This window comes from Centrocercus urophasianus, unplaced genomic scaffold, assembly GCF_019232065.1.
Source record: "Centrocercus urophasianus isolate 14NV4802_14NV808 unplaced genomic scaffold, USGS_Curo_1.0 seq_10, whole genome shotgun sequence".
NCBI classification, from domain to species: domain Eukaryota; kingdom Metazoa; phylum Chordata; class Aves; order Galliformes; family Phasianidae; genus Centrocercus; species Centrocercus urophasianus.
Window position 1 is genome coordinate 48,821,001 of NW_024884142.1, and position 27,399 is coordinate 48,848,399.

A 27,399-nucleotide genomic window follows, 5' to 3' on the forward strand; every position below is an offset into this window, starting at 1 on the left:
AAATACTTAACATTCAGAATCCTTTTGGATTCAGTTTAAAGAATACGTGGTAAAAAAGGTATTCACAACATTTTTAGACAGTAGAACATTTCTGGTCAAAAAATGAAGTATCTCAGACTTGCTAAAGTTTTGAAAAAAATCACAAATTCTCATTTCTAACTGAACACTATCTGAACTCCTGCCTTTTCTGCTTTCACCTTAAGGAACCTGAAAACAGTAGATGTATTGGAACAGCCGGATGACAGGTCTGTTTCCATTTCTTGGGATTCTTCAACAGCACAGTGAGAACTTCACTCCACGAAATCTCTATTGGCAGTTTAAATGTATGTTGTAATTAAAGATGATTATGAGTAAATTTTGTGGCTCAGGAGTTAAGTAACTCATAACGCAGGAAAACAAGGTTTGCATAAAATTATTATATCATGAATGCAAAGCTGATGGTAGAAATAATTTTGAAAGCTCTTTGAACTACAAGAAAATGGTCTGTATTTGCAAAGATTAATGTTGGATCCTAAGTATTGCATACTCTTCTAATGTTAACGATTTTTATTCACTCATTGTAAATTCTGATGATTAACTAGATACATGTGCTTATAATACCTGCAGTCGGAAAACTAGTTTGAAAAAGACTATCTGGTATTCTCAGTGATTAGAACTAAAGTATTCCTTATTTACCTTTTAGATGTTCTTTTTATTTCTACAGTCTTAACAGAACTAAATATTTCAGCATTCCTCAAAAAATACGTGTAGAACAAGAGGCACATCAGACCTGGATATAAGTATATAGGAAAGCATGCTTGTGGCCAAAAAAGAAGCTCAACAGAAAACATTTACTTATATTTTCCAGTCTGCGGTAACAACTTAAGCAACAACTTAATTATTCTTTTTTTTTTTCCCAGAGAAAATAGGCTTTTTTTTTTTTTTTTTGCTATTACAAAACAATGATTTTTCATATTTATCATGTAGAATAAATTGGTGTTTCTTTTCAGCTCTACTAATGAAGAAAATGAAAAGAATAGGAAGAAAAGTTGCTGTGTCACTGCTGCAACACATGAACTGCCATAACTGATCAGCCCACTCAGTGGTCCTCTTAGCAGTTTTGTCTGAGAAGTATCTGGTATTGCTGAAAGCCAAAGCTCTGCAGAACTTCACTATGACAAACAGCTCATTGACAGTTTGCTTCTTTTATGCAGCACTCAGCAGCTCTTGTTAAAACCATTATACTTCGAGTCATCTCATGCTTCCCACAGAGAATTGACTCATTTGCTGCAACTCCAACTCACTATCTTTTTGGTGAGTTATACAATGTATACGTCAGTACACTCAATACTTACGTAACTTGGAAAAAAAATCAACTAGATTTGTGTTTGTCAGTCATTTAGTTGCTTCTGGAATTTTAGTCATTATCTCAGCCTAAGCTTTGATATGAAAAAAATATGTATCTGTGAATGTCTAAGTTTTGATAGCTTCTTGTAGGAGCTAGTTCACCACATCAACTAAACAAGAACAAAAATTTCCTTCTACAACACTGCATTCGTTCCATCATGGCTTAACTCTCCCAGATCTTGTTTAACAAAAGGGAGGAGGAAGGAGGATGCATCCAGTGCACTTCTCCACACCATGTATTATTTTACTTACTTTCTTTGTCATTACTCACTGTCTAATATTGCTAAGTATATCCTCCTATTCCATTTTTTCTAGCACTTTTCTCTTTTGTGGCACTGTTCACTGCTACTCAAGACGAAAGCCAACACATCTGCCTGGACTACTACTGCAAGCTTATGCATTATATCATTTGAACATATGTATGTATTACATGTGCTTTACTAGAAAATTCAAACTAATGATTAAATTAAAATTTTTCAATTTAATTTGAAGTGCCAGCAGAACACAGTAAGGAAAGTCTCAGTGAAAAATTACTAAAATTAAGTGCTACTGCAAGTGTTACTAGTAATACAAAAACTACTGTTAGAACAGTACCTCAGCCACAGACATTTGACAAAATCTAAGACTAATCAAATATTATTTCTCATAAAGTTGAATAATAAATACTGGTTGCATTAGTACTGGTTAGCATTGGTTAGTAACCAATTAACACTGGTTAGTTTGCTTAACAGTTATTTTGAGCTAGTAAACCAACTAGATTTCTATTAAACTGAAACAGAAAAAAAAATTAAGATAAAGATTATTAAGTCGTTAATGACAGTATATAGGCCAGCTCTTCTCCATTTTTTTCTAATCTGTTATGTGTGAAACAGAGTATAGCAATATATTCCCCCTGTAATACCTTTGCCTCTGGTAATGCAGATAACAGTTAAATGAAATCCTCACGCTTTCCAGTAATGTAGTTATTTTTCTTATATTTGTTCCATATTTAGATAGACCCTAATCACCCCTCCCTTTATGGGACAATGGTTTGGCTAGAAGTTTTTCAGCTACCAAGTCGTAAAAGATACTTCAGATTAATTATTACTACTTGGTGTAGTGATTAACTTCATTTTTAATGTATAGTTAGAAACATAACACTCCGTAATTCAATTTAAAACAGCTGGCTTCTACAAGACGGTTGGCTTCAATAAGACTGCCAAGAGAGTAACCTGCACTAAATAATTTATTGAATGCTACCTCCCTATTCACGTATATAAAAACAGAAGTTGCACAGAATAGGTTAATAGAAGTGGCTCTGAGTGTTTTAACCTTCAACATTACAACATACATCATGTAGCAAAGATAAATCATTGATAAAAGAAAAAAAGTAACCAAGACACTCTGCATACGTTAAGTCCTGCAAACGAGATGAAATATTATACTCAATTTTCTAGAAGTACATCGGGAAGTCAAGCCACCTTTGAGGCATCTGAACAGAAGTCCTTTTAAAATCAGAGATATTGGTAGCATTTGAGTAAATGAGTAGCTGCAGAAAGAATACTAAGGAGAGCTACAAACGTACTGGAATAAAATATAATTCTTACATTCTAACAGTTATTCATTTCTATCACTTCTTTGCTTACAAACTATCCTTTGGTGTAAGACAAACATAATCCCTATTTTGCAGAAGGGAAAAATAAACTACACAAAGTTTCTGATCACAGTCTTGAGACATGAGAAACCTTTGACAAGCTTTGCACATAGCAGTAACTCTAAACATTAAAAAAAAACCAACCAACATCCTACTTATTTTTTTCCCCTTTACATAAATCTTCTCTAACTTCTGGCTGCTGTTCTGACTGCATTCTGACTTTTAACTAAAGTAACAAAAATTGGAATATTTCTGCATGCAAAAAAGTACATAGTATGTAAACAAAATGCTATATGCAACTGCAACTCAAAAGCTGTTTACTATGAGAGTGATGTTAGAGCTGGTCATGACAAAAGCCTTAACTACTGGTGACTATTCCTATTTAATTACTTAGAACGTCCTTTAGGGATAAAAATAATTAACCAAAGAGACAACCTCTGGAAGTACTAAGTAGTATCCTACATATTATTACAGAAAACAATTACACCTGGAATTGAGAAAAAGCAGTGGAGTCATAAAAAAAGCATTACACTGTTCTGTTTAAGGTTTCTTGATATTTATTTCCTTTGTTCGTTCAAACTTTAGTGTTGCTGCAGTGTATCCTCCTGAGTAACGTACAGGATGGGAGCAGTCATTCACATCAGAGGAACATCAGCAGCTTTTAAACAGAAACGTCCACTGACAATTAAGTAGGTTTGTATGAAGGGTATTGCATGGCCTGGTAATGAGGCTTTATGATGACATTACCCATCTTAATTAGGAAAGTACTAAATAGATTAAAAAAAAACTCTCGAGAGAAAACATCACAGCATTTTTTCTTTTCCTTCTCTAAGCAATCTGATAGATATGGAAATCTCTTAGCAAAAAGTTTGAAGAATAAAACAATCCAGTGTATATTACAGAAAGGACAAGCAAATGACAGAAAATCTGTCAGGTTTTGACAAATCCATGTTGTTCCTTCAACAGTTACTTCTGCCGGGTAGCTATTAAATACTTCTGTCAGCCTTGGAGACAGAGGTAGTTTAGGTGCTCATTATAATGATGCAAGAGTAAGGTAGATCATTTAATTGCCATATGACAAAACAGATCCACACAAGAAATGAATGTTAGATATCTGCTGTGAAAAAAAAAAAAGTCTGCTGTCCTACAATGTAGTCTACATGTTACAATTTTTGTAAAAAGGAAGGAAAATTAATACAGTCTATCTGGCATACAAAGGACATACTCCATCACTACTGCAGAAAAAATCCTTTCTTCTCAAATTAATACCTTATGGGGTGTTGGGGAACTTTCCTCTATTTCTTCAGGTCCTTTGGGCAGAAGAGGAGCACAGTCTGATACTAGTCCTGAAGGCTGTTCTGCGTACTCTTCTGAAAACAGAAATCATAATTCACTATTGTGAGCAATATGAAACAATAAGAGAAGTATCAACATTATATGAACAACTATGACATTACTGTCTAGCCAATAATTGTATGTGAACTAAAACTGGTCAAAAAACTTTGAAGCTAAACTTTGTAAGATAACTGGTCAAAGTTTGCCCATTCATTTTGTTTATATTAGTATGTTTCGATTTAGAGTCAAGGTCTCTAGCTTATTTTTCAAGAAAGAGAGGAAGGAGAAAACACACAGGATGTGTGAGGGGAGGAGGACAAAGGAGAAGGATGGCGGTTCAGCTAATTTTAAGTAGCATCGTCCAGTTAGCACAGTAGTATGTTCAAGTTTTTAAAGGAAGAGGCATAGATAATAGAGTTCACTTGGAAGACAGAGGAAGGAACTAGAAAATGGAGGAGAAGATCTTGAGAAACGTTGGGTTAAAAGATTTCTAAATACCAGTATAACTGATAGCTTGATAGTTTAGGAAAGCAAATGTCTTTCCTGTAGCATGTAATCACACGCAATATTCATAAATTGAATACTATTAACTGACAGGACACTGAACACCTTTACATCAGTTGACTCATTAAGATGACTCTTATACTATTTGTTCAGTTACATTCAGTTTTAGTTGCATTAGTTTAATCCTAATCACTTTAATTACAAGAGCCTGGTAGCAAGTTCAGTGCTCAGATGCGAGATTTCACCATGATTGTTCTTTTAAAACTTCATAATGGAATTCATCTATTTGGAAATAGCATTCTCCATAAGAGCTGGGGGGTGGAGGAAACAAGAGTTTTTACAAGATGCAATCGGTTAGATCTAACAGATATTGCCTAAAAAGCCTAAGATGCCAGTGAAAAGCTAAAATATGTACTAAAACGTTGCCAAGGTAGGGCACGAATCAGGTGGTTATATGTAAGAAGGGACGAGGAATCAATCCAGTTTACTGATAATCAAGCCATACAATATAAGCAGGAATGTTTAATCAGGCATCAATATATTCTAAAGTCAGGTATGTCAACTTGCTACACGGTTAGCTAACTATATGATTTCTGCATCATAGTAAATCATCGTTATGCCACCTGTGTGCTACATAAATTCTTATTTTCAAAATAATAAGCAGTACAGCATGGTAAAATCTTGTACCATCAGTTAAACCCACATCAGTATACCAGGAAGACAGCAGTAAACTTACTTTCACCAGCCACATAATTAGCTGGAAAATAGCCTTGCTGTCCATTCGCTAGGCTGCCAAACCACCAGTTATCATTATCTTTGTATAACACTTGGATAATGTCACTGCGATGGATGGTTAGCTCATCTGATCGATGCGCTGTGTAGTCATAAAGAGCCACTACCTAAAAGAGAGATAAGAGCACCACAGCTTTATCACAACCATGCCACAGAGAAAAAAGCACAACATTCACTTCCTCTTGCAGAAAAGCAGCTGAAACCAAAGCTGCACTTTGGTAAAAGCTGAGGCTGTCTCGAGTTTTGCTAATGGGATCAGGGGTGGTGGGAAAGCAGCAGGAGAGGCAAGATAAAGGACTGTGGGATTTCAGAAATGGTTAAGAACATTCAATTCACTAAGATTAGCTTCAAAACAGCAGCTGTTAGTTTTATAAGCAATTTACTTGTGAAGCAAAAGAAAAAAAAACACTTCATACATTCGCTTTCTCAGAATTGTTACACCACCTTCAGATCCCACTCTGAGTGCATATGAAGCATATGTGTTCAAATAAATACTTCAGCAGTGCTAGAGTTTTACCAGAAGGAAAAGTTCAGTGGAAAAATGTTATTGCAAAGTTTTGCTTTGATCACCTCACATTTTTCTTGTTTCTTTGGAAATACGCATTTGCATAAAGCATTTTATAAATATCTGCAAAAACATTGGTGTAAATTCCACCTCACATAACAAAGCCATTTGTCAGTGAAAAACAGGACATCGATACTTTTCAGGATGAAAGCGCTAACAGTGATCAGCACCATGCACACCACATAGAATACATTGCCAGAAGCTTGCTTTCTATTCTGAATGTGAAAATATAAAATATAATTTCTTATTTATTTCCCATGCTCTATGAACAAAAATCTGTTCTGACAAATTCAGAGCCAGAAATGACTGAAAAGAGGTGAACTGAAAGAAGAGGGGAATTGCTCACTTCTTTCATTGTAAGTGAATATCATAAATACGACTTCTTTAAACAAAGGGCACTATTCCCCTATATAGAATCCTCACATTCATGAAATCATAAATAAAAAGATAAGGAACAGGGATTGTTAGGGAGTGACAGAAGGGTATAGGGTATTAAAGACAGTAAAGTTACTATGCAAATAGAGATTTGCACAATTTTTTTTTTTTATTACCTATGCATGCATTTAAATCTGAAGAGTGCTGAACTGCAGTGTTTTTTGTATTTGTTATTTCTATTTTTAGTATGATCACCTATGAGTTATGTGTGTAAAAATATAGCCAATGTCATTTATATTTTCATACTCGCACTTCACTGATGAATCACTTATGAATGGGAAAATATGAAAAAGCTTTTACCACTGAAAATTGTATGTGGTAATTTGTGAGCTGGTTGGTGACAAAGAAGTAATACCACCACATGTAGGTACACAAGAGATTTATCTAAATATGCATTCAGTAAACATGAACTTATATTTAAGTAGTTAAACAAGGACCATCTTCTGTCATAATTCTCCTCCTAGCATTAAGAAAGACACTGCAGCAATTACAAGTAATGTTGACTAAAGAAATATGAATGATAGAATAGAACCATATTAAAATACACTACAGAGCTCCATACAGAAACCGTGCAGAACTGGAAGCTTACATGATCATGCCCAGTAAGGGGTGCTCTAACAATGCCCACTTCAGCTCAATGGTTAAGGTTTCCTTAGTAATAGTACTATGAAAATCACGAGGTCACTTAAGGTAAAAGGATTTTTACACTAGCATTTGGCAGAATGAAAGGCAGAGTAATGATTATTTATTTTTGCAGTGCCTTTTGTAAGATAGCATTGCAATGTTTTGTCGTTTGGAAAAAAATTACAAAAATTAATTAACATGGAAACACTGCCAACAAACAGTTCAAACTAACCAAGCAAGTCCCACTTATTTTTGTCTCTCAGAAACAAAAAATTAAAATACCAATGTGTCCTGTAATACAACTGGTTTAGCAAGTCTGACAGTTTAAATGAAATGTGGAAATTGCCATAATATTCCCTAGAGATAAATAACCAGAAAATAAGCATGAGAGAAATACAGGAAATGTATCTCAGGACCAAAGAAGAATGTAAAAGACTCATAATTATGCCCAAAGCAATGGAATTTCTCCTGATGTGACATTCAGATATGTGTTACATGTTGTCTGAGTACAAATTCAAGCAAAAAAAAAAAAAAAAATCTATACCCATCAACATTTTAAAGAATCATTTTTGAGAAATGATGTAAAACCACCAGTAAGATGGTTATGAACACATTAACAAGGAAAATCTAGAGTGGCAAAAAAAATCCTTAATTCATGCTAAAAAACACAACGCTTTCAAAGACACAGATGCAGTGTGACAGGTACTGCAAAAAATTACATAATACTTACTGCTTCTTGGTCGAGCAGACAACTGCTTCCTCCTCTTTCCCCCAGTGCAGTTAGACGGTCATCACTCTAGAAGATTAAATATTGTAACACAGTGTTAAAGGTTATTGATATACTACAATTTTACACTTCTTCCATATGTCTTGCCTATTCTTAAAAAAAAAAAAATCTGCAATAAAAATGTTTTTTTAAAAAAAGAAAAAGCAGAAGTGATGTTGAGCAATCCAGAGTAATGCTGGCTATGCAGATACTTATAGAACTTAAAAAGCTTTTCAAATGTGTGCGCTGCACTAAAGACAACATGTGGGAGGACAGAGGATTGATGATTATACAGCCTAAGCTTGTCTGCACTGCAAATATTACAGTAGATGTTTAAGAAATCATTGCAGTGAACTTTACCTCTGAACTGATATTCAGAAGATTTCACTTTCATGTAAGGAAGAATTTCAGGCTGGTTTTAATAGCCAATACTTAAACATTCAGTTCTAATAGCTCCATCTTTGCCACTTAACTCTTCAGACTTCCAGTAAAGCCACAGGAATACCACTGCATATATAGGGCAATCATTAGGATGTGCCAATACTTACAAAACTTGATTTCTATTAAAAAAAAACAACAGCCCTTAATTTACAACAAAATATAAAATAGAAATACAGTGAAAAATTAGCAGAAAAAGAAAAAAAAAGAACAATGGAAGAAATGGAATTTTTTTGCCTGATTTTTTCCAATGGCCTGTTTTCACAAAAGGGGAAACCAGTTTCCCCTAGATTTTGCATGCATCAAAGGATACTAAGTACTGTGTGGAACAGAAATATTACATAGTAATAAAAATATTTTAGAAGAGAAGAATCAAAGAATAACATGAAGTAAACATTTCCATCCATAACAGCTTGTGCCACATTGCAAACAACATTGAAATTTGAGAATTTCTACCCAACTTCTTTTATTTTCTATTTCTTAATTTGGTTGATCCAAGCAACATCATTATTACCACCTTCAGCAGAGTAAATGACATTCTTGTGACAGAGATTCTTGCCCTTACACATTGTTTTCTTAACTTTGCTAAGCTTATCACATAGGGGAAATACATTCTTCATGCTCTTGAAAACCAAGGTTCGATCTCATCTCCAGGCATCATCACCGTAGTTACATACACAAGCAATGCATACTGATGAATGCAATACAGAAATGAACAGTTGCACTCAGTTCTTAAAGTTTACCAAAACAACTCAGCCTACCACCCACAGTTCTGATTAATTATGTGTATACACAAAAGAGAATTAAAAAAAAAAAAAAAAAAAAAAAAAAGTAACTGCCTGATTTGATAAGCAAATTTTGAGCAAAGAACAATGGAAGCACAGTTCAGAGTATGAGGCATGATCAATGGTCTACTGGTAGCTAGCAGAGCCTTACAGGATCCAGCTATTTCTCACTTTTCACTGTCAAGGTTAAGAGAATTGTGTAGGCAATGTGCTTAGCCTGTGGGATGGGAGTGCCTCCTGTTGCTCAAAAATGATTCATCAGAAATATTAGCAGTATTATTTAGGTATCTAGTTCAGGTACTCACATTGCCCCATTGTTGTGTCTCAATCTGTCTCTCTCTTTTTAATAAAGTATTTATGCGCTCTCAAACACTCAGCGTAAGACCTTGAACAGAGCGAGTATCTTGGAAATAACAATCTGAAATCCATGAGTCATCCTGAGACTACGCTGAACGCTCTCAGACGCCGCGTTAAACTTCTAAGGCAACAACAATCCAGAGAGTTTCTTCTTGAGAGGCCCAGGGAGCAGGGCCCAGCTGCCCCTAACCGCACTGGCAGCCCTGATGGCAGCTGGCTGCTGCACCAGCCGGGAAATTGTGTCGTAGCTGCTTACCACAGGCCTGCCAACCCTGCACAGTACCAAAGGTGGCTCTGCAGTGCCACGTTGTTCATCAACTACTGCAAACTACCAGGTACTCAGCAAGAAAAACCTGGTGCAAACAACTGCCTGTTCAGTTTAAGAATGTTACTTTTTTAGTGCAGCGTCACAAGATTAAGCTACATTTTTAGGATTGCAGTAAAGCAATACATATATACTGAAGAGTGTGAATACAGTGTTCTTAGTATTAGTGTCTTCTTTTTTAATGCAAGATGGAAGCTAATTAATCCTTTTCTTCCATCCAAACAGATGTGAGGTCTAAAGATAAGTTCTTAGGAGCTGCTCTTAAAGTGAGTAGACCATCTGTGAGGAAAAAAAGCCTGCCATGTCACATTGATTTGGCTCAAACAAAACTGCAAGGAGCTTTCAGCATAAGAAACATCCTCAGACAAAGACAAATGGATCTAGCTTCAGACTATGGAACATGATATTGGATATCCACAATAGGCCCACGTGGATAACTTAGATATTTCTAAGAAAAACAGGAAACATTTTAAGAACTAATAATAAGAGAGCATTTCAGGTAAGAGTAAGCTGATAAGAGAATTGCCATATCAAGTGTCACTGGTAACAGCACTAATTAAAATGTTTATGACTTCTCCATAACTGAGTAGTTTCAGTGACTGTGGTAATGGAGGTTTTGCTTTTATTCAGAGATGTAAGGTGGCCAGCAAGATTTGGGCATCAGATAGTAGATAGTGTTCATAGCCTTACGAGAAGCAGCTTTGAGTAAGAACAAGTGATGTGTTATCACTGCCTTTTCTGTTAAAAAAAAAAAAAAAATCAGCATTTTATTTCTATATTTCAAATACAAAAAATATAAAAATTTAAAGAAAATAATCATGGAAAATTTTAAAGTTTACTGGTGGTTTCATACGCTCCCTTATATGCAAACAAATTCTTTACAGTCAGAATAAATATAAAAATCAAGGTATATGACATTTAGTCATTAACTCCTACTAACTCAGTTTGAAAAATAAACTTGTCTAAGATCAGTCTTAGGCATACACTACACAAACATGGTGAATACGACGACTGTAAATCCAGGGCCCAAGTCAACTTCTGCCCTGTTCCTGTTAGAAGGACTGACCAGTGACATGAAGGAGGACATCATCTCTTTCTTGGATGCTGCCAGTGCTCCTGCTTCTCTCCACCTCCCTGCACCTGTTCTCTGCAAGGATGTAAAAGAAGCTGGAGTGCTCCTTGTGCAGACACTCCAGCAAGGACACTGGGAATCAATGTCAAATCTTCCCTTGTCTGGTCAACAGATCTGTACCTCAGAGATTAACAGCCAAAGCTCTGAGACTGGCTTAAAAATCTGGTAACATTTAATGCATTTTTTAAATTAACAGAGTCAGTCAGAACACTCACAGTTACTGCATTGTTTTCATTTTTCCTTATAAAGTCGAGGGTTAGAAATTAACTTAATCCTTTCCTTCCTTAAGAATGTCATGCAAACTCTTCACTCCTGTAACTGAAGTTTTAAATGAAATACTAAATAAGCTGAGACTTAACATAAAATAATTGAATACTGTTAGCACTGTCACATTTTTGTTCATGTTCTCTGGTCCAATTAATTGTCAACACACACTCAGCTAAGGACACTTAACCGCACAAATTCAGTCTACAGGAAACAGAATGACAAGGACGGAATTAATAGCTAAATTAAAATGATTCTAAAAGCATTAACTGCTAAGAATAATGTACTCTTCTCTGGTCTTTTAATGAATCTGTCTGCTGTCAGAAAACTACTGTAAAGTTACTTCCTTAGGCTTCAGATGACTACATTCCTTATTTGATTACACCTCTTCAATATTTAATGAGCATGGGAATCTATAATCTGCCTAGAGGAAAAAAAAAAAAAAAAGAAAAAAAACAACCTGTGCCAGGCTGCACTTTATTGAAACCTGCAATGTACAAACAGAAAACAGAAATGCAAACACAGCTGCTGCAGTAAAACCCACAGGGCTAGGGAAGAAAAAAGAAAAAAGAAAAAGAGAGAGAGAGAAAATAATAAATAAAAAAAAAGGATCAATTCAGATGTACAGAGAATACTCGAGCTCCTGAAGTTATTCAAAAGCTGTTCTGTCATTTGTTAATATTTTACTTGCTTGATTAAAACAACTTCATTTAATTGTACTTGCAACACATACATATTTCTGCATATTATTATTTATACACCAGAAAATGTAACAAAAACATTAAAACCCTTAATCTAACCCTCAGGAAAAAAAAAAAAAAGCTGCTATTTATTATTTAGTTGATCTTCTGTTTGTTTATAAAGCTTTCTGTGACACAGAAAACTAACATACTAACTGAAAAATGAATGCATACTTACTTGTAAAAATTAAAAAGTTGGAAATGTGTAAACAACAACCATTTAGTCAACAAAGAAATAGTGATGTCAAACTGCAGTTTCAAAATTACTTGGTGAATCCCATGAGTCTTACAAGCCTTCCATAACTTTATTAGCACAGAATATTAAATCATGGCATTCCACACATGAGGGGATGGAGCATTAATATCTGAGCACAACAGGTCCAAGTCATGTAGAGCCTCGTGTAATTTCAGCCCAGAACAAACTTACTCTTCCATCACTAGCCCCTCTATGCTCAATCCAGGTTAACGAGTTGGAAGTAATGGCATTATAGATTCTGTTGTTTTTTATTACAGTGATTAGGAAATGAGAAATATAAGAAAGGAAAAAATTACTGTAAGTTTTCAATGAGACTTAGAGAGGAGCCATTAAATTAATGGAGAACAGTTGTGATGTCATTTGTTACAATAGGTGAAATATTAGCAAACATATTAGTAAAAATTAGCAAAAATTTTAGTAAAAATACAGGATTTAATTTCAAGTTCTTGCTCCATTTTTCTCTTTCTAATTACCAATTTATTTCTAAACAACAATAAATAAGTGATTAAAAAAAAAGGTTTTATTTACACATATCTGATCTTTCAATCAGCTACCTGCAAAAAAACCTTATTTGCCCACACAGACAATTTGCTTGAAGATACTTTTTTTTTTTGTGAATAAGGGCAGGATAAAAAAAAAAACCACCTCTCTACATGAGAACTTGTGAATAATGGCATTTTATAGTTAGACATCAATTTTAAAAAAATGCAAAGATAGAATTCCTTACCATCTGTATTCTGCCCAATAGTGTTCCGCTAAGAGGGTTTCCTACTGGGCTGAAACACCCTGCGAAAAGAAAAGGCTGTGAATTTTTTGCTTGTTATCCTCTTCCACCGAATAAATCATTTTATTTTAATGTCATTATGTTAGCTGGATACATTTGACAAAATTCTAATGAAAAGCAGCAGCATCTTTCAATCACAACTATGCATCCTTCAGTCAGAAACAGTTGGAGGGTGTATTTAACTAACAGACCTGACACAAGGTTAACTAATCCAATATTTCCATTCAAATGATTTGGAGAAATAGCTCGAGTAATGTCCACATGCCACCTCGTGCTCAGAGCTGATGCTATTATCTAGCCTGTATTGCTTCTCTCTTCACTGAATTTCCAAGGAACGCACACGAAGTTTTCCAGCAGATCACAAAAACTTTCAAAGGAATTACTTCCTTATTTTATCTAAAAGAATAAGTATGCCTATTCAGTAGTTCTCTTTGATCATCTGAGTCCCTATCACAACACATCTTGCTGTTTATTTTATTCACTCTCTGTACAGTGCATTTGAACAAGCACTTGTAAATTCTTTTCTTTTCGAACTATTATGTTAACTACTAAGCCAAGAGAAATCCTTTCATCATTTACGGATTTTTCTTTTTTGTTATTGGTCTCTTCAGCTGTATACTTAAGAAAACATCTTAAAAAGACACAAAAATCTGAAAATTGTGAAAAATGAAAAATGCTACTGCTATGCTGGAGAAAGGTTTCTCTTTTCTTAAGAATAGAGAGGCCAGACAACACAGAGTTAAGCTCACCGCATTTTCTCAATGAGACACAAGATTTAGAACAAGATTTGTTTTCAAACGGGAATAAATTATGAAAATTCATTTTCATTTACCACTCCAAATCCTATTCTTGAGAAGCCCAGTATCTGAGTAAAGAGGATTTCTTCAGATTCAGATTCCCATGCACTTGCAGAGGTCCATGGGGAAACTTGCACAACTTCTCTTACTGTACACTTTCTGAAGCCCAGTGGTTTAGACTTTCACAGGAGATTTGTTCATAAATGTTTAATCATTAAGATATTAAGATATTTCTAAATATAATAAAAGCTGCAAGTTCAAACAATCAGAGTTAAACCATGCTCCTGCAGATCTTCTGCATGTCAGTAGTTTTTTACTTATGGGAAATCCTAAGTACAATAATTAACTTTTCAATTAAAAATCATTTCAAAAAATTGTGTATAAATTCTGAAACAGTTTATTCTGAAAGACTTGCCTTGATTTTTTTTTAATTTTAGTATTTCTATTTCTGGAAAAGGAATGGAGATGAGAATAGAAAACGTTTTCCGAATTCGACACACATTCAATGACAGACCTCAAGCTTTCTTTTCTTTAAATAAGTTACTCCTCAAAACATTTTTTCAGCATTAATGCCAAAGGTCAGTGCTTCCACTAATGCTGCAGTCTACAAAGTTGCTATTCACAAAGTCCAACAGTTACAAGACATGCTGCTACAGAGACGACACTGCAAGTTGGTAGATAAAGCACTGCTTACAGATGTCATATCAACTATTGGATCCAAAGCAATCAGAACTCAAGACTAATAAGATGTCTGCAAGATAAAAAAAAATCTTCTTTTTTTTTCATCCATACAATTGTTTTATCTACGCTAAGGTAAGAGTTGAAAAAAAACCATATGATCAAATCAATTGCTTATTTGATATATATATTTTTAAACATACAATCAGTAGCACCGACTACTTTCTTCAAAGATGCATTGTTGGAGTTCTCCAGCAGTATGTGAGTACTCCTGTGGGTCTCTATATGCCACTACTTATCAGGTGAAGACTTAATTGGAGAATATTAGTTCAACCATAAAACCTGAATAAAGGCAGTACAAACCTGCTCTGCTGCAAGCACTGGAAGAGACAGATTTGAAACTTAAAGACGTCAAGAGTGCTGTGCTGAGTTCTACCACATAGCACCAACTCTAACTTAGCATTTCCAGTGAGCAGAGCCTTCTTCCAAGACAAGCAGGAAATTCCTATTACTTCATTTGAGGTGCAAACACTGACATCCAGTTTGAAGCATTCTATGGTCCACAGAGCTAATGCTGGTTTTATTTGTACTGGTTACTCCAGACTATTCTTCAGTATCATCCTTCAGCTGTATTCAGTTATCAAGCATTCCTTTATTAGCACTCACAATGACGACAACGACATTTAAAAACAATAGTAGAAACCTCCCTTACCTACGAAGCAAGGTCCATTCAGCAAGCAAAGGAATATCCATCCCTTCTTTCTCAAAAGATGCAGTAGATTTTTGAAGCAATTTTTCACAGCTATTGGCTTAACACAGTTCTACACTTGATGAAGTGTGTAAACGACACTGAGCAGGTGTGACTAACAGCCTCAGCAGAGGTTGCTTCAGTTCTCTCTGATCCTAGATGTGCAAACTTTAGATAGGTCGCACAGGTAGGTCGCCTACCTGTGTGACCTACTGCAGTGAGGTAGTGAAACTGAGGCCAGAATTGCAGAAAAACATTTGCATTTCATCCAAAAAATGATTTTTATGGAACACCATAACCTGCTGAGGCTCCCACCTAGAGCAAGTCAGATAAAGGTCACGCCTGGAAAAACCATCCTCCCAGGTTATTCTGGGCTGCCTTATCTTACAAATGCTTCAGAATCTCTAACGGAGAAGCACTTCTATTGATTCAGAGGATTAATTTGAACTCAAACATCCCTCAAACTGCTGTCCTCACCTCCAAAACCCTGTACATCTCAAGAAGTTAATCTTCCCCATGAAAGCATTAACATTTGAATGACTGTTTATTATTATTATTATTACTATTATTATTATTACACCCTGCACTGATTCTCCAGTGGTCTCTCTGATACGGAATTTTATATGAGAAGAATATTTTTCTAGGGGAACCAATCACTGATGTCTAAACAGGATGTTAAATGCCTTAATATGATTGGCTCCGTTGCTTTTTATCATACGACCAGAATTTCCAGACTGTTACAATTTAACTGCTTTTATTGTTTTGTAAATCCAAGTATGCACTGATGTTATGTAAATGCTGATAGAATTGATATCTTTTGAGAAACAGAGCCTCCTTCCATGAGGAGTCTGAAACTATATTAGCTTCCTGTGCTATTTAAGCAATGAATTGAAAGTGCATCTTTTGTCACTTTCTGGCAGTATAATTTCAGCCAATGTAACTGAGACTAAAGAGAAAAGACATAAACCAGGTAGTTGTTCTCATATCCAAAAGGTAAGTCTGTGCTACGAGATCCCCAGCTTCATTACGTGCTTTCACTGAAAGAAAAAACATGAACCCCTGCTCTAGATAAGCTCAGCATGAACTGATAAAATTCCAAACAGTTGGGCTGAAATACACAGGAAGTAGAAGAGTTCAGCGTCACACAGATCTGCAGCATAGGAAGTTCCGCACAAATGTGCGCAAGAACTTCTTTACGGTGAGGTGACGGAGCACTGGAACAGGCTGCCCAGGGAGGTGGTGGAGTCTCCTTCTCTGGAGATGTTCAACACCTGCCTGGATGCCTACCTGTGCGACCTGCTGTAGGGAACCTGCTTTGGCAGGGGGGTTGGACTCAATGATCTCTGGAGGTCCCTTCCAACCCCTACAATTCTGTGATTCTGGGATTAGGTTTATATAAAAATTTATATGAGGAAGTAGCCTCTACGTCACAGCAATGATAATAGCAACAATGCCACACAGAAGCACTAGCAATTAATTGAGAACACCTCCTATTAAACAGCATCATCATTATGCATTTTAAAGTAACAAGAGAGCCAGAAGAGGGGGAAAAATTCTCAGTAGTCATATGATCACACTATTACCCTATTGAAGCATCTACAACCACCTAATATTAAATATTCATACGAAAAAAAAATCTGCTTTAATAGAGACTGAGAGAGCACTCATCACAGACTTCATGACTTTTATTCACTTTCTGAAAGAATTCCTTTTCTCCCTTCCTGAAATTCAGTTGATAAACTCTTTCTGTTAATTAATAAAGGTATTTTGCATGATAAAACTCCTCTAACTCCTATCTCGCAGAAACTACAGTTAGGGAAATCAACTGAAGGTGAAGCATGGAGTGTCCTCAGAAAACCACTGAACAATATCACTGAACAAATAACTAAAGATAATATTCATACTCATTCCTGTGATGAATCCTCTAAAGCACATGGAGAAAAAAAACAAATTACTCTGAAGTTTACATTAATTAATAATTTCTTTTAAAAGGAAAAGAAAACAAACTCTGAAAAACATAAAGACATAAAAATAACATGAAAATAAACTATGCTTCTAGGAAACAGTATTTCTTGTTGCAGACATACATCTTGTAATCTATATTGTGGCCTCTTGCAACACAGCATAGTTAAAATACAATCAAATAAACAATTCATATAAGTTACATATGCTTGTATCAGCTCATTTTCCTACCCATCTTTTGTGGCTTTAGAACCATTTTCAGTAAAAAGGATTCGGTTTTCAGTAGAGTCACCTATTCAAAACTGTGAATTTTCTATCAAGAAGGTATTCTAGTATGCACTGTAATCTCTAATTCAGGTTTCATAGGACAGCTTTTTTGTTTATTTGTTTTTAACAAAAAGAGCAGCGGAACTCCTTTTGGGGATTTTTCAAGTGAGGCATTATATAATAGAAAGATGATCATTTTGCAGTGGCATAAACATATATTTATTCTTCCTCAAAGGCTTCATTCTCACAACAATTATACTTTAACAGATCAAACAGAATTCATTAAATAAAACAACTGTTTAGATATTGGATAAGAAACTGTTTCTCTTTACTTAGACACAAGATCACACTTTCAAAACCCAGTGCAAACACTTTCAGATGCAGTTCATATAATATTAAAGGAATGGGTGTACACTTTTGTTTTACCACCAAAACACACATTTTACTAATAGCCAACGCTGCAGGAGAGAACACAGTTCAAATTCACACCAGTTAGTCTAAATCTCATGGCTCTGACTGAGAGGAAAATGGATAGGATCAAAGTGTGTTGCAAAATGTTTCTAAGTGTAATCTGTATCATAACTTTTAAAACTACTTCAGAACACAATCCTCGGAAACTGTAGAATGAGAAAATTAATTTCAAAAGTTGCTACTTGTCTTATTCTGAACAAAATTTAGCAGCCTTTCTAAAGTTCTCCTTGCTACTACTGTGAGGCCAAAGGATACGAGTTAATTTTTTTCAGTCTGTATCATGCACATCACTTAAAACAGACAGTTCTCACATGCCATGTTTAAATGTACATACAAAAGTGTTAGGACAGCATAACTACTGAATGCAAAGGACTTCTGCAAACACTTGCATGGTTCTTACAATGTGTTCTGCAAGCTTGCAGAACTCTACCCAACAACAGGTAAGCCCATGCTGTTACAGCCCCTCCTTGTCTTTTCCCTGCTTATTTTTCTTTCAGAGTAAATTGTACCACCTCCTCAATTTAGCACTTATTTTCTAAATCAGATTCCAATTTGTTGCCTAGATCTACTCACTTAAAAACAATGCACAAAATCAATAGGACAAATAAAATACCTCTGCTTATTCCCTTACTTGCTATAAAGCTCATTTATTTTATCTTTCAGATATGAGAACCTTTCTTCATACTCTTAAAAAAAAAAAAAGTAAGAAATTTCAGCTTTACTGCTGCCAAATGTTGCTGCTCCAGTTAAGGCAGGAGACTGACTTAGGTGGCAGTGACAAAACAAACAAACAAACAAAAAAAGCCAAAAGAGCTGTGCTGGTAGGTGGCAGAGAATAATACCCACTTGTTTTTTTTCCCCATTCCCATTACTACTACAGAAACTCAAACTAACAAATTAAAAGTAGCTTGGGAACATACGTCAGTAGATCAGGCTGTGGCTGCCATGTAAAATATGACACTATACAGAAAAATCTGAACAGGAGGATATAAGGTGCTAAGGGACATGATTTAGCGGAGGGTTGTTAGAGTTAGGGTAGTATGGTTAGGTTGAGGTTGGACTTGATGATCTTCAATCTGAGCAATTCTATGATTCTGTGATAAGCCTTCTATTTAAAAGCATGTAATATTCACCTCTTTACCAGTGATTTACTAAATGCTGCTCTTAGACATTGTTATCTAGAAAACTAACTCCAGAGAGTTACAGAATTCAGTACCATGCAGTTCTATGCACACTGCTGCTGTTTCTTTCACACCACAAGTGATTTTCCAGCAGATGCCCCAGCTCCAGGCATTAGAAACTTGGCTTCTGAAACCATGAGTCAGTTATGTTTCTCCACAACTGTGCAAGACAACTAGTCTAATATGCTTAAAGACAGTAACTTTCCTATTCAAGGACTGATATAGCTATGGTTACTACATCTGGTTGTCTGATTCCCCAGCCCAAATGACCAACTATGCCCTTGCAAGCAGAATTAAGTCACTGCTAGATCACTGGGATGGAGCAAGACTTGAATTCACACCTGTAGATCCACAAAGAGATATCTTCACTGCAACACCAGTTAATTCCAACCTTCATATAAGAGATCTCAGAATCAGACAGCACCAACATGAAAAACACTATGCTTCTGGCAGTGCCATATCCCACAAAGATAATTATACCTACCATCAGCCAAAGGAATGCAGAGAGATAACTCATACAAGGTTAGCCACCATTTTCACTTCTGGTCCAAATTGTACAAGGACACAAACACGTAAGCATTCTGCATCTTGGAATAATCCTTGAAAAGGAACTATGGAGACAGACTGACAATGGCTTTGAGGAGAATACTGTTTCCATATACACATATTCATCCTGTACTTAGACATAATGAACAGGCAGAATTTGGCCCCTATTTACAAAAGGTATAATGAAGTAAAAGCTATTGCATCACAAAAACAATAAAAAAAAAATCTAACTTTTTAATTAGAGATTAAAATCAAATACATTTAGGAGTCTACACACCCACCTAATTATTTCTGAGTAATCTTATCAAATCATCATCTTACATTTTTCTTGCAAATGTTAAGTTTCTACAGTACCATATATAAACAACGCAAGTAGTAGCACGTGTCCTAAGCATTCTTTTGAAGTAAAGAATATATATTGAATTCATGCTAATCAAGAACGTGCTAATTTATAACAACATCTAACGTTACATCATAATGGAATTAGATAGAATTGAAAAATAAACAGGGGCTACAGTATCCTGTTGTTTCTTTCTGTAACAGAGAGAATGGAAAATGACTCTACAACAAACATTAATAAGCCTGTGTAGATACAATCAGCATTCTGAAATCAGATTGGCAATATTATTTACAAGTTTTAGATAGCAGATAAAAAAGATGCAAGGAAAACACAGACTGTGACACATCGTTTGGATTAACAAGGGTTATTTTTCTAACAGATATCCTCAGAAAGTGATTAGTCTTTTTGCTAAGCTCATCAGAACCATTTAAAGGCAAAAAAGCTAAATTAAATTTGAAAAGGAAACTTGTTTTGTATTGTATTAAACAAAGCTTGTCATGTTACCCTTTGGAAAAGTATGCTCAAGAAACAGAGAAATTGCAGTACACTAGGATTGTGAGTGCACAACAATGAAGAAGTAACCCTCACACTGGTGTTTGGTAGTATTCTTGCATCCACTGTGCTGCATTACTTTACCCTCCTCAAATCAGAGGAAAGAGAGCTCTTAAAGAGAATTTATGGTTTTCCTAAAATATGCTGTGACAATCAGGATTTGACACAGAATTCAACTGTTACCCGCAGCTCTAAAATTTGAGTATCTGCTGACCTCGGGAGGTCTTTTTGTGTCTTTAGGAAACATACCTGACCAGAGATAAAAGACAAAGAATGAAAATTAAGCAAGAAAGGAAAAAAGAGTAATTTACTTTATGTGGTTCCTCTCACAACCGAAATTCAGCAATGGCCAGTTAATTACATCACCCTTCCTCTCTTTTTTTATTTCCTTTTTTTTTTTTTTTTTTTTTTTTTTATAATAATATGAGCAGTTAAAATTGCCACTGACTGGGGCCTCGTATCACATCTCCAGTATCCCAAAATTTACACAAAAGCAGCAGCAAAGTTTTCATATTCATCGATAAGAGAAATGGCATATTTTGAGATCTGAATGCTCAAGGACAGGGAATTCTTCTCCATATATTATTATGAAAGTAACCCATTACTATACATTGTGCATTATTAAAGATACCTGGGTTTCTTTAAAACTGACTTCACTGCTAACTGCTACAAAAAAAGTTTATTAATTTGGAAAGATCAAACAACAAAGAAAACCATCTACTAGCATTGTCAAAGTTTGGGACTGTGAAAGCATATACCTTAACAGGCTTGTTCACATAAAAATACACGGATATTAGATCTTCCTAGATGGCCTCTCCACATTTGCACATGCCCAAACTATCAGCTCAAACACTGGTGATACAGACAATTCCAGACACACCTTGTTCTCTTTGCAGATTTCTTGGAACTTACGCTGAAAAGGATTTGTTTTTGGTAAGAAGATGATTTACAGGAAGATGCTTAATTCAAACCACAAATTCAATCACTGAAAATCTTTTGCATATATGATTAGGTAAAATGATGGACGAGTCCTTATGCACCATAACACAAGGACAATTTTCTGATAAAGCATTGCTATCAAGGTACACACAATATGTTAAATGCCCATTACATAAGTAGTACACTTCAGACTCTCCAAGAAAATTAGCACAATTATACTTCTTTTGATTCAGCTTTTAGTACAGAAGAAGTCAAATTTGAAGCAACTAGAAAGGAGCTGCAAAATATTTTAAGACTGAACAGATGAACACAAAAGCCGAAAAACTTATCACAAATTTATCTATATGCAGTTCAAAACAAAAAATCTGAATTCCAGCTCAGTGAGACTTGGAGTCCTTAAAATAAGTAAATTTTAAGTCAATTTTAGCCTGCATCTGGTTCACAACACAAGTTCTTCAAAGAGTAACGTGTGCTGTAGGAAGTTAACAAGAGCTTCGCTACAGCAGATTCTCCTGAATAAACACGGAAGGTGTAAGACCTTGCTGCTCAAGACAGCCTAAAACAAAAAACCTCAAGGACTTTGTTAATATTACTATAGAGGTAACTTACATGTGGTTACCCAAAATAAAAATTTAAAGACGCAAGGAGTAGGGAAGCAAAGCTTCTCTATTTTTCATGCAAAAAAATAACAACATCTTACAAAGTCCATCTAAGCTGTTACAGTCCATATCAGAAAAAAGGCTGGGGGATTTGCTTCTTATGCTGTACTGGGGGATGGGGACAAACAGAAGTTACATGAAAGAATTCTCAAAACATGTCCTTTTAGTACTCCATTTATCACAACAAAAGATGTTCAACATGCATTAAGTAAGCTACAACGTTCTGTTTTATTCTTTGGCATATTAGCTGCAGCAGCCTTTTTCCTTTGGCCAGAATCAGGCTCTACACAGATTCTGGAAAGACTTGCATCAATCTGTATGTATCACTGTAACATATCTCAGTAAATCTAGAAAATTAAAAAGCAGAGAGGCAACAGATGCTACCTCTGACATAGAGACAGTGTCCCTTTTTCATAAAAAGAGATAATGACAGGACAGGGAATGGGGATGCCACAAAGTGCAACCAATCCTCAGATAAGATACGCAGCATTTCAAACACTATTTGTTATTCAGCCTGAATAAAAGTCTTGTGCAAAAGGTCTGTCTCGCATGTTGGAGCTAGGCCCGGGGTCAAGTGATCAGAAAATACTCTAAAGACCTTTTCTGCTTGCATTTTTTTTTTTTTTTTTTTAAAGTTGCTTATGTGGCATTTAGATCTTCTAAGAGAAAAGGAGGAAGTAAAAACTGAGGGGACCAAGTCCCACTTATGAGTTGAAAGATAAGGAAGGAACATGTGCAACCTGTTCTTTCTTTTGAGTGTGCCTTAAGGTGACAGAAAACTCCAAAATAAAAGTTTGAAGAAGTGATATGCAGAGTTCTAAGGTGATTCTGTCACCTCCTTTGAAGTAAACAAGAAGTCACTCATTGTTCCTTACAACCTCCAGTGAGCAAGAAAGCAAGCCAACAGTAAGGAGACAAGCTCTGGTGAAACTCTCACTTCATCTGGATCAAAGCAGCATGTTGAGGCCAGCTCTGTAAATATTACCAAGTCACAACAGCGAGGTTTAAGTTACCCACCCATACTGGCCCTCATTTCTCTGTACTTTTTCTTCATGCTTTCTCAGCATCCTCTACCATCAGTTTCTGCAGACTAACAGAACTGGTACCAAGCCATAAGGAGCTACATTGGTCCCAGAAACAATGCATAAATTGCAGACTGTAATACGGCCCACAGATATCCAAAGTTAGTTTGAAAAGCACTGTACTAAAAGAATTATTCACCTAAGGGAAGTTGGTTCTGATTGAACTTGATTTTCAGCAATGAGGTTAACAAGCTGCACCTGAATCCATGAAAGTTCAGTTGTTTCACACAGATTAAAAAAAAAAAAATCTACAAAATTAAGAAAAGTTATTTAAAATAGTCAAAGAAGTATCTATGCTAACAAAGAATGAATAACACATCTTAAAAACAACGTCATTTTTAAGAGTACTTGTCAAAACAGAGAACGAAATCAAGAGACCCAGGTCCCCTCTGGGGGAGATGTCTGTCCCCTGTGCACCAAAGGCACTACTGGGTCTTTTGTATAGTCCTTTCAGTTCCTCAGGAAATGATAAGAACAGAAGGACTGGAGCAATACACAGAAGGATGAATTTGATCACCTCATTCATGCATGCTTATTTCTACACACAGAGCAACCCTGCTGACAACTTACTTCCAGGCAGAGTTGGTACTCCACTGCAACAGCTCTTTGGCAGAAGTGTTTCCATCTCTACAAATAGCTACAATTCCATTTAAGCATGCACTTTGTCAACATGCGCCTTCTCATGCCTGAATAGTTCCAAAAATACAGACAAGCTCAGACTGAAAACAGTTAACAAGACCTCTCTACTTAGGAATTAATTAGATCTGGTTGTTTTAGGATCCATATAATTGAGAAAGTAAGGGCACACTCAGGCCAAATCACTTTTGGCAGAGTCCTTCCACAGTACTACGTCACACCCTGATTTTGCAATCTATACCTGCTGCTGCCAAACAGAGAGTAATGCTTCATTTAATCCACACCCTTGTATAATTTGGCTGAGAGCACTTCCTTTACCCTGAAGGCACAGCAGTAATTACCTTAACACACCAATTTCAAGTAAATATAAATGGTGTTCTTTTGATAAAGTTTTTGGAATCTTCAAAGATTGCTGTTATTGTGCTATGTGTTTGGTGTAATTTTTAGTGAAATATTTTAATTAACTTGCCTAGAAGAAACATGAAAAAGAACTTATAATAAAGGAACGTGTGTATCTTTGATCTCAGTATAAACAATTCTTGCAAGTTTAACTAGAAAATACAAACTCTTCTGACATTTATAACATCTTATCAATCAGACAGAGGAAACTGGATAACCAACCTTTTAAAACTGAAGAACTAGATTGTCATTAACGTTAATGGTTTTGTCTCTGTGTCTTTACTATTCTGTTGGAAAATTTTTGTGGTTTGATGAATCTATTTATACATCTTTTGTTTTCAAATTACAAAAGGATTCTTACTATTCGTTTTATAAATGTAAGCACTCAGATCTTTTATTTTAAATTAAGGTCCTATAATTGTGCCTTGGGCCAAAACTCTGACAATGGCAACTGATAGTGGGGGCACAGTATGAGGGGGCTACAGAGCTCTGTGAAGTTCCTTTCCCTGCAGAATTTCCCAAGCAGCCTGTGAGCCATGGCAAAGATGCAGCTCTGTCCTGGTACTCTTGAATTTAAAAAAAAAATCTTTTCTTACTCTGTTCTCTTTAATATCTTGTCCCCAAATGCAAGGTGAGAGATAAGAACACATTAAAATGAACCATTTTCCCCATGGGAACTCCCATTCAAATTAACATGTAGACATACATAATAAGCATTTTAGACTCAATGTTCTGCTTTGTTTTTACCTGGCTTCAGTGTAGATATCTCAGTTCACATTTGCCGAAAATCTGATGTGTGTATTTAGCTGGCACTTTGTCTCTACTCAGTTCTTATCTTCTTTTGAGAATAAAAAGAAATTCTAGCAATTGAATCCAAAACTATGCAGTGCCCTACTATTAAAATACAGCCTTTATTGAATTTAAAGACATTATCTTTGCTTATTAGGAAAAAACAACAACAACAAAAAAGGCAAAAACCTAGAGAATAAAATAAAATTTATTAAATTCAGTGCTAGTTTTCTGTTCTTTCTCTTAATAGTTATTTTCATCCATAATGTTTGTGAGTTCAATGTAATGTTATGATCATTCCATGGTGAAAAGGAAGCTTGCAGCTCTCTCTCTGAAGTACTAAGAATAAATAGGAAAAGATTAAAGAGAAAATATCAGATCACCGGGGGAAAAATACAAAAACTTTTGTGTAAGTATCCTTTTTTTCATTCTTTTCTTACACATTATCTCCTTCCCTTTCATAATATTCTAATGTATAAAAAAATGAAAAATATTATCCATCATTACCTGCTTGTTCCTCTTAGTATCTTGCATTACATTCAAACCTTTGAAATAAAAATGGTTCAGTAACCCCACTATTTGGTACGTATTTGGAAGTCTTCACCACAGAATGAGCCTGACATGATTTTAAGATGCAGGACTGAAAATAAGGATCTCAAAGCAACTCAAAATTTCTTTCACTTGAACTAGGACATTATGGCAAACTGCTATACCATTTCCATAGCTCCTGTATAACACTTCCTGTACAACACTCAGGCTTAAGCACTTTTTCTCACCACAGTGAATCTAAATTAATCTTTGGGTTGAACTAATAAGGCAGCACGCACTGAAGTTTAACAGGGACTGCATCCGTCCAGATTTTTCAAGACAAAATTGACTTCTTTGTTTAATTTCATCTTCTTCATAGTAAGTCTTTTATACACACTTAAATTATTTCTTAAAAAAACAAAAACAGAGATTTTATTTCTAATATAAAATCTGTTAAAGTACAGTACTTACAGTGATGCTAAGAGAAAGATATATATATAAAAGGCATTCAGTGATGCCCATGCCATTCAGTTTGCTTGCATGAATGTAAACAGACCCCTCTTAAATGGCACTTGTACTGGCACTCCCACTAAACAGAAACAGTCCTTCAGGGTTGGCATTATATAACTTCTGTACAGCAGTGTGGGAAAGCCTGCAGTGCTTGCTACTGGCTGTACTGCATGCTTTCTCTTAGCCATCTTCTGTCTGTTAACCAGCACTTTCTGTTCTCTTTGAAAATGCCACCAAACTCTGTTCAAACATCAGAGATACACTACAAATATTGCACTGCATGTTGTACTGGGACAACACAGCATACATATACTCTTCAATTCATATGCATTCTGTCACCTCTTTAATATCTCTTCAGTCTCTTCAAGTTAATGTACTGTCGTTTATTTTCACATTAGTGAAGTAAGCTACTCTAATAGTAAAACTGAATTAATTGTTCATTTGATACATTTTTAATGATAGTTTCCATAAGTCTGTAGTTTCTTCCTCAGAGTTGCAAAGAATAAGGCCATACTGAACCTGCTTTCTATACACATCCTTGCTTCACAGAATTATGTTTTAAGTAAGAAAAATATTTGCCAAAAAAACAATAAATCATGAGAGTCTCCAGGCATTGTAATGGTAGCAATGAATCATAGAATGGCCTGGGTTGAAAAGGACCACAAAGATCATAGAGTTTCAACCCCCCTTCTATGTGTGCAGGGTCACCAACCACCAGACCAGGCTGCCCAGAGCCACATCCAGCCTGGCCTTGAATGCCACCAGGGATGGGGCATCCACAGCCTCCTTGGACAGATGTTATAGCATTGGGAAAGAAATGTAAAACATTAAAATAAAAAAAAAAAAGGTGTGATCCTAACATATCTGTAAAGATATAACTGTTGACACTTCAGTGACTCCACAAAAATGTGAATTTTGTTACGTGATGTACTTGATTTAAAATCTACTTCTACAAAAGTGAATTTTAAAAGTCTTTAATCGACGCAAAAATATTTTTTCATGTCCAAAACAGAGATTTACTGCCCAGTTACGATTGAAAAGACGAATATTGAACAGTCTATCAAATACAACGGATGACTTAAATACAAAGTCAGTTTTGCTTACAACTTCAGAGAATGAGCAAGACCACTCTGAAGCTCTTGCTTTATATAGGTGGAAAACACCTTTGACTGTCAGTTGTGTTAATGGAGGAAA

At 35.5% G+C, this 27,399-nt stretch overlaps 1 protein-coding gene across 7 annotated transcripts in view; it reads right to left on the reverse strand.

Annotated features, from left to right (window-relative positions):
* Positions 1-27,399, reverse strand: part of AHI1 (Abelson helper integration site 1) — a 102,499-nt gene that overhangs the window by 26,064 nt on the left and 49,036 nt on the right. For all 7 annotated transcript variants that reach the window (XM_042817299.1, XM_042817279.1, XM_042817270.1 and 4 more), the window contains exons 20-23: positions 13,065-13,123; positions 8,005-8,070; positions 5,595-5,757; positions 4,289-4,389 (exon numbers count right to left, since the gene is read on the reverse strand). In XM_042817299.1, the coding sequence (XP_042673233.1) occupies positions 4,289-4,389; positions 5,595-5,757; positions 8,005-8,070; positions 13,065-13,123 (389 nt within the window). The remainder of the gene's footprint in view (positions 1-4,288; positions 4,390-5,594; positions 5,758-8,004; positions 8,071-13,064; positions 13,124-27,399) is intronic.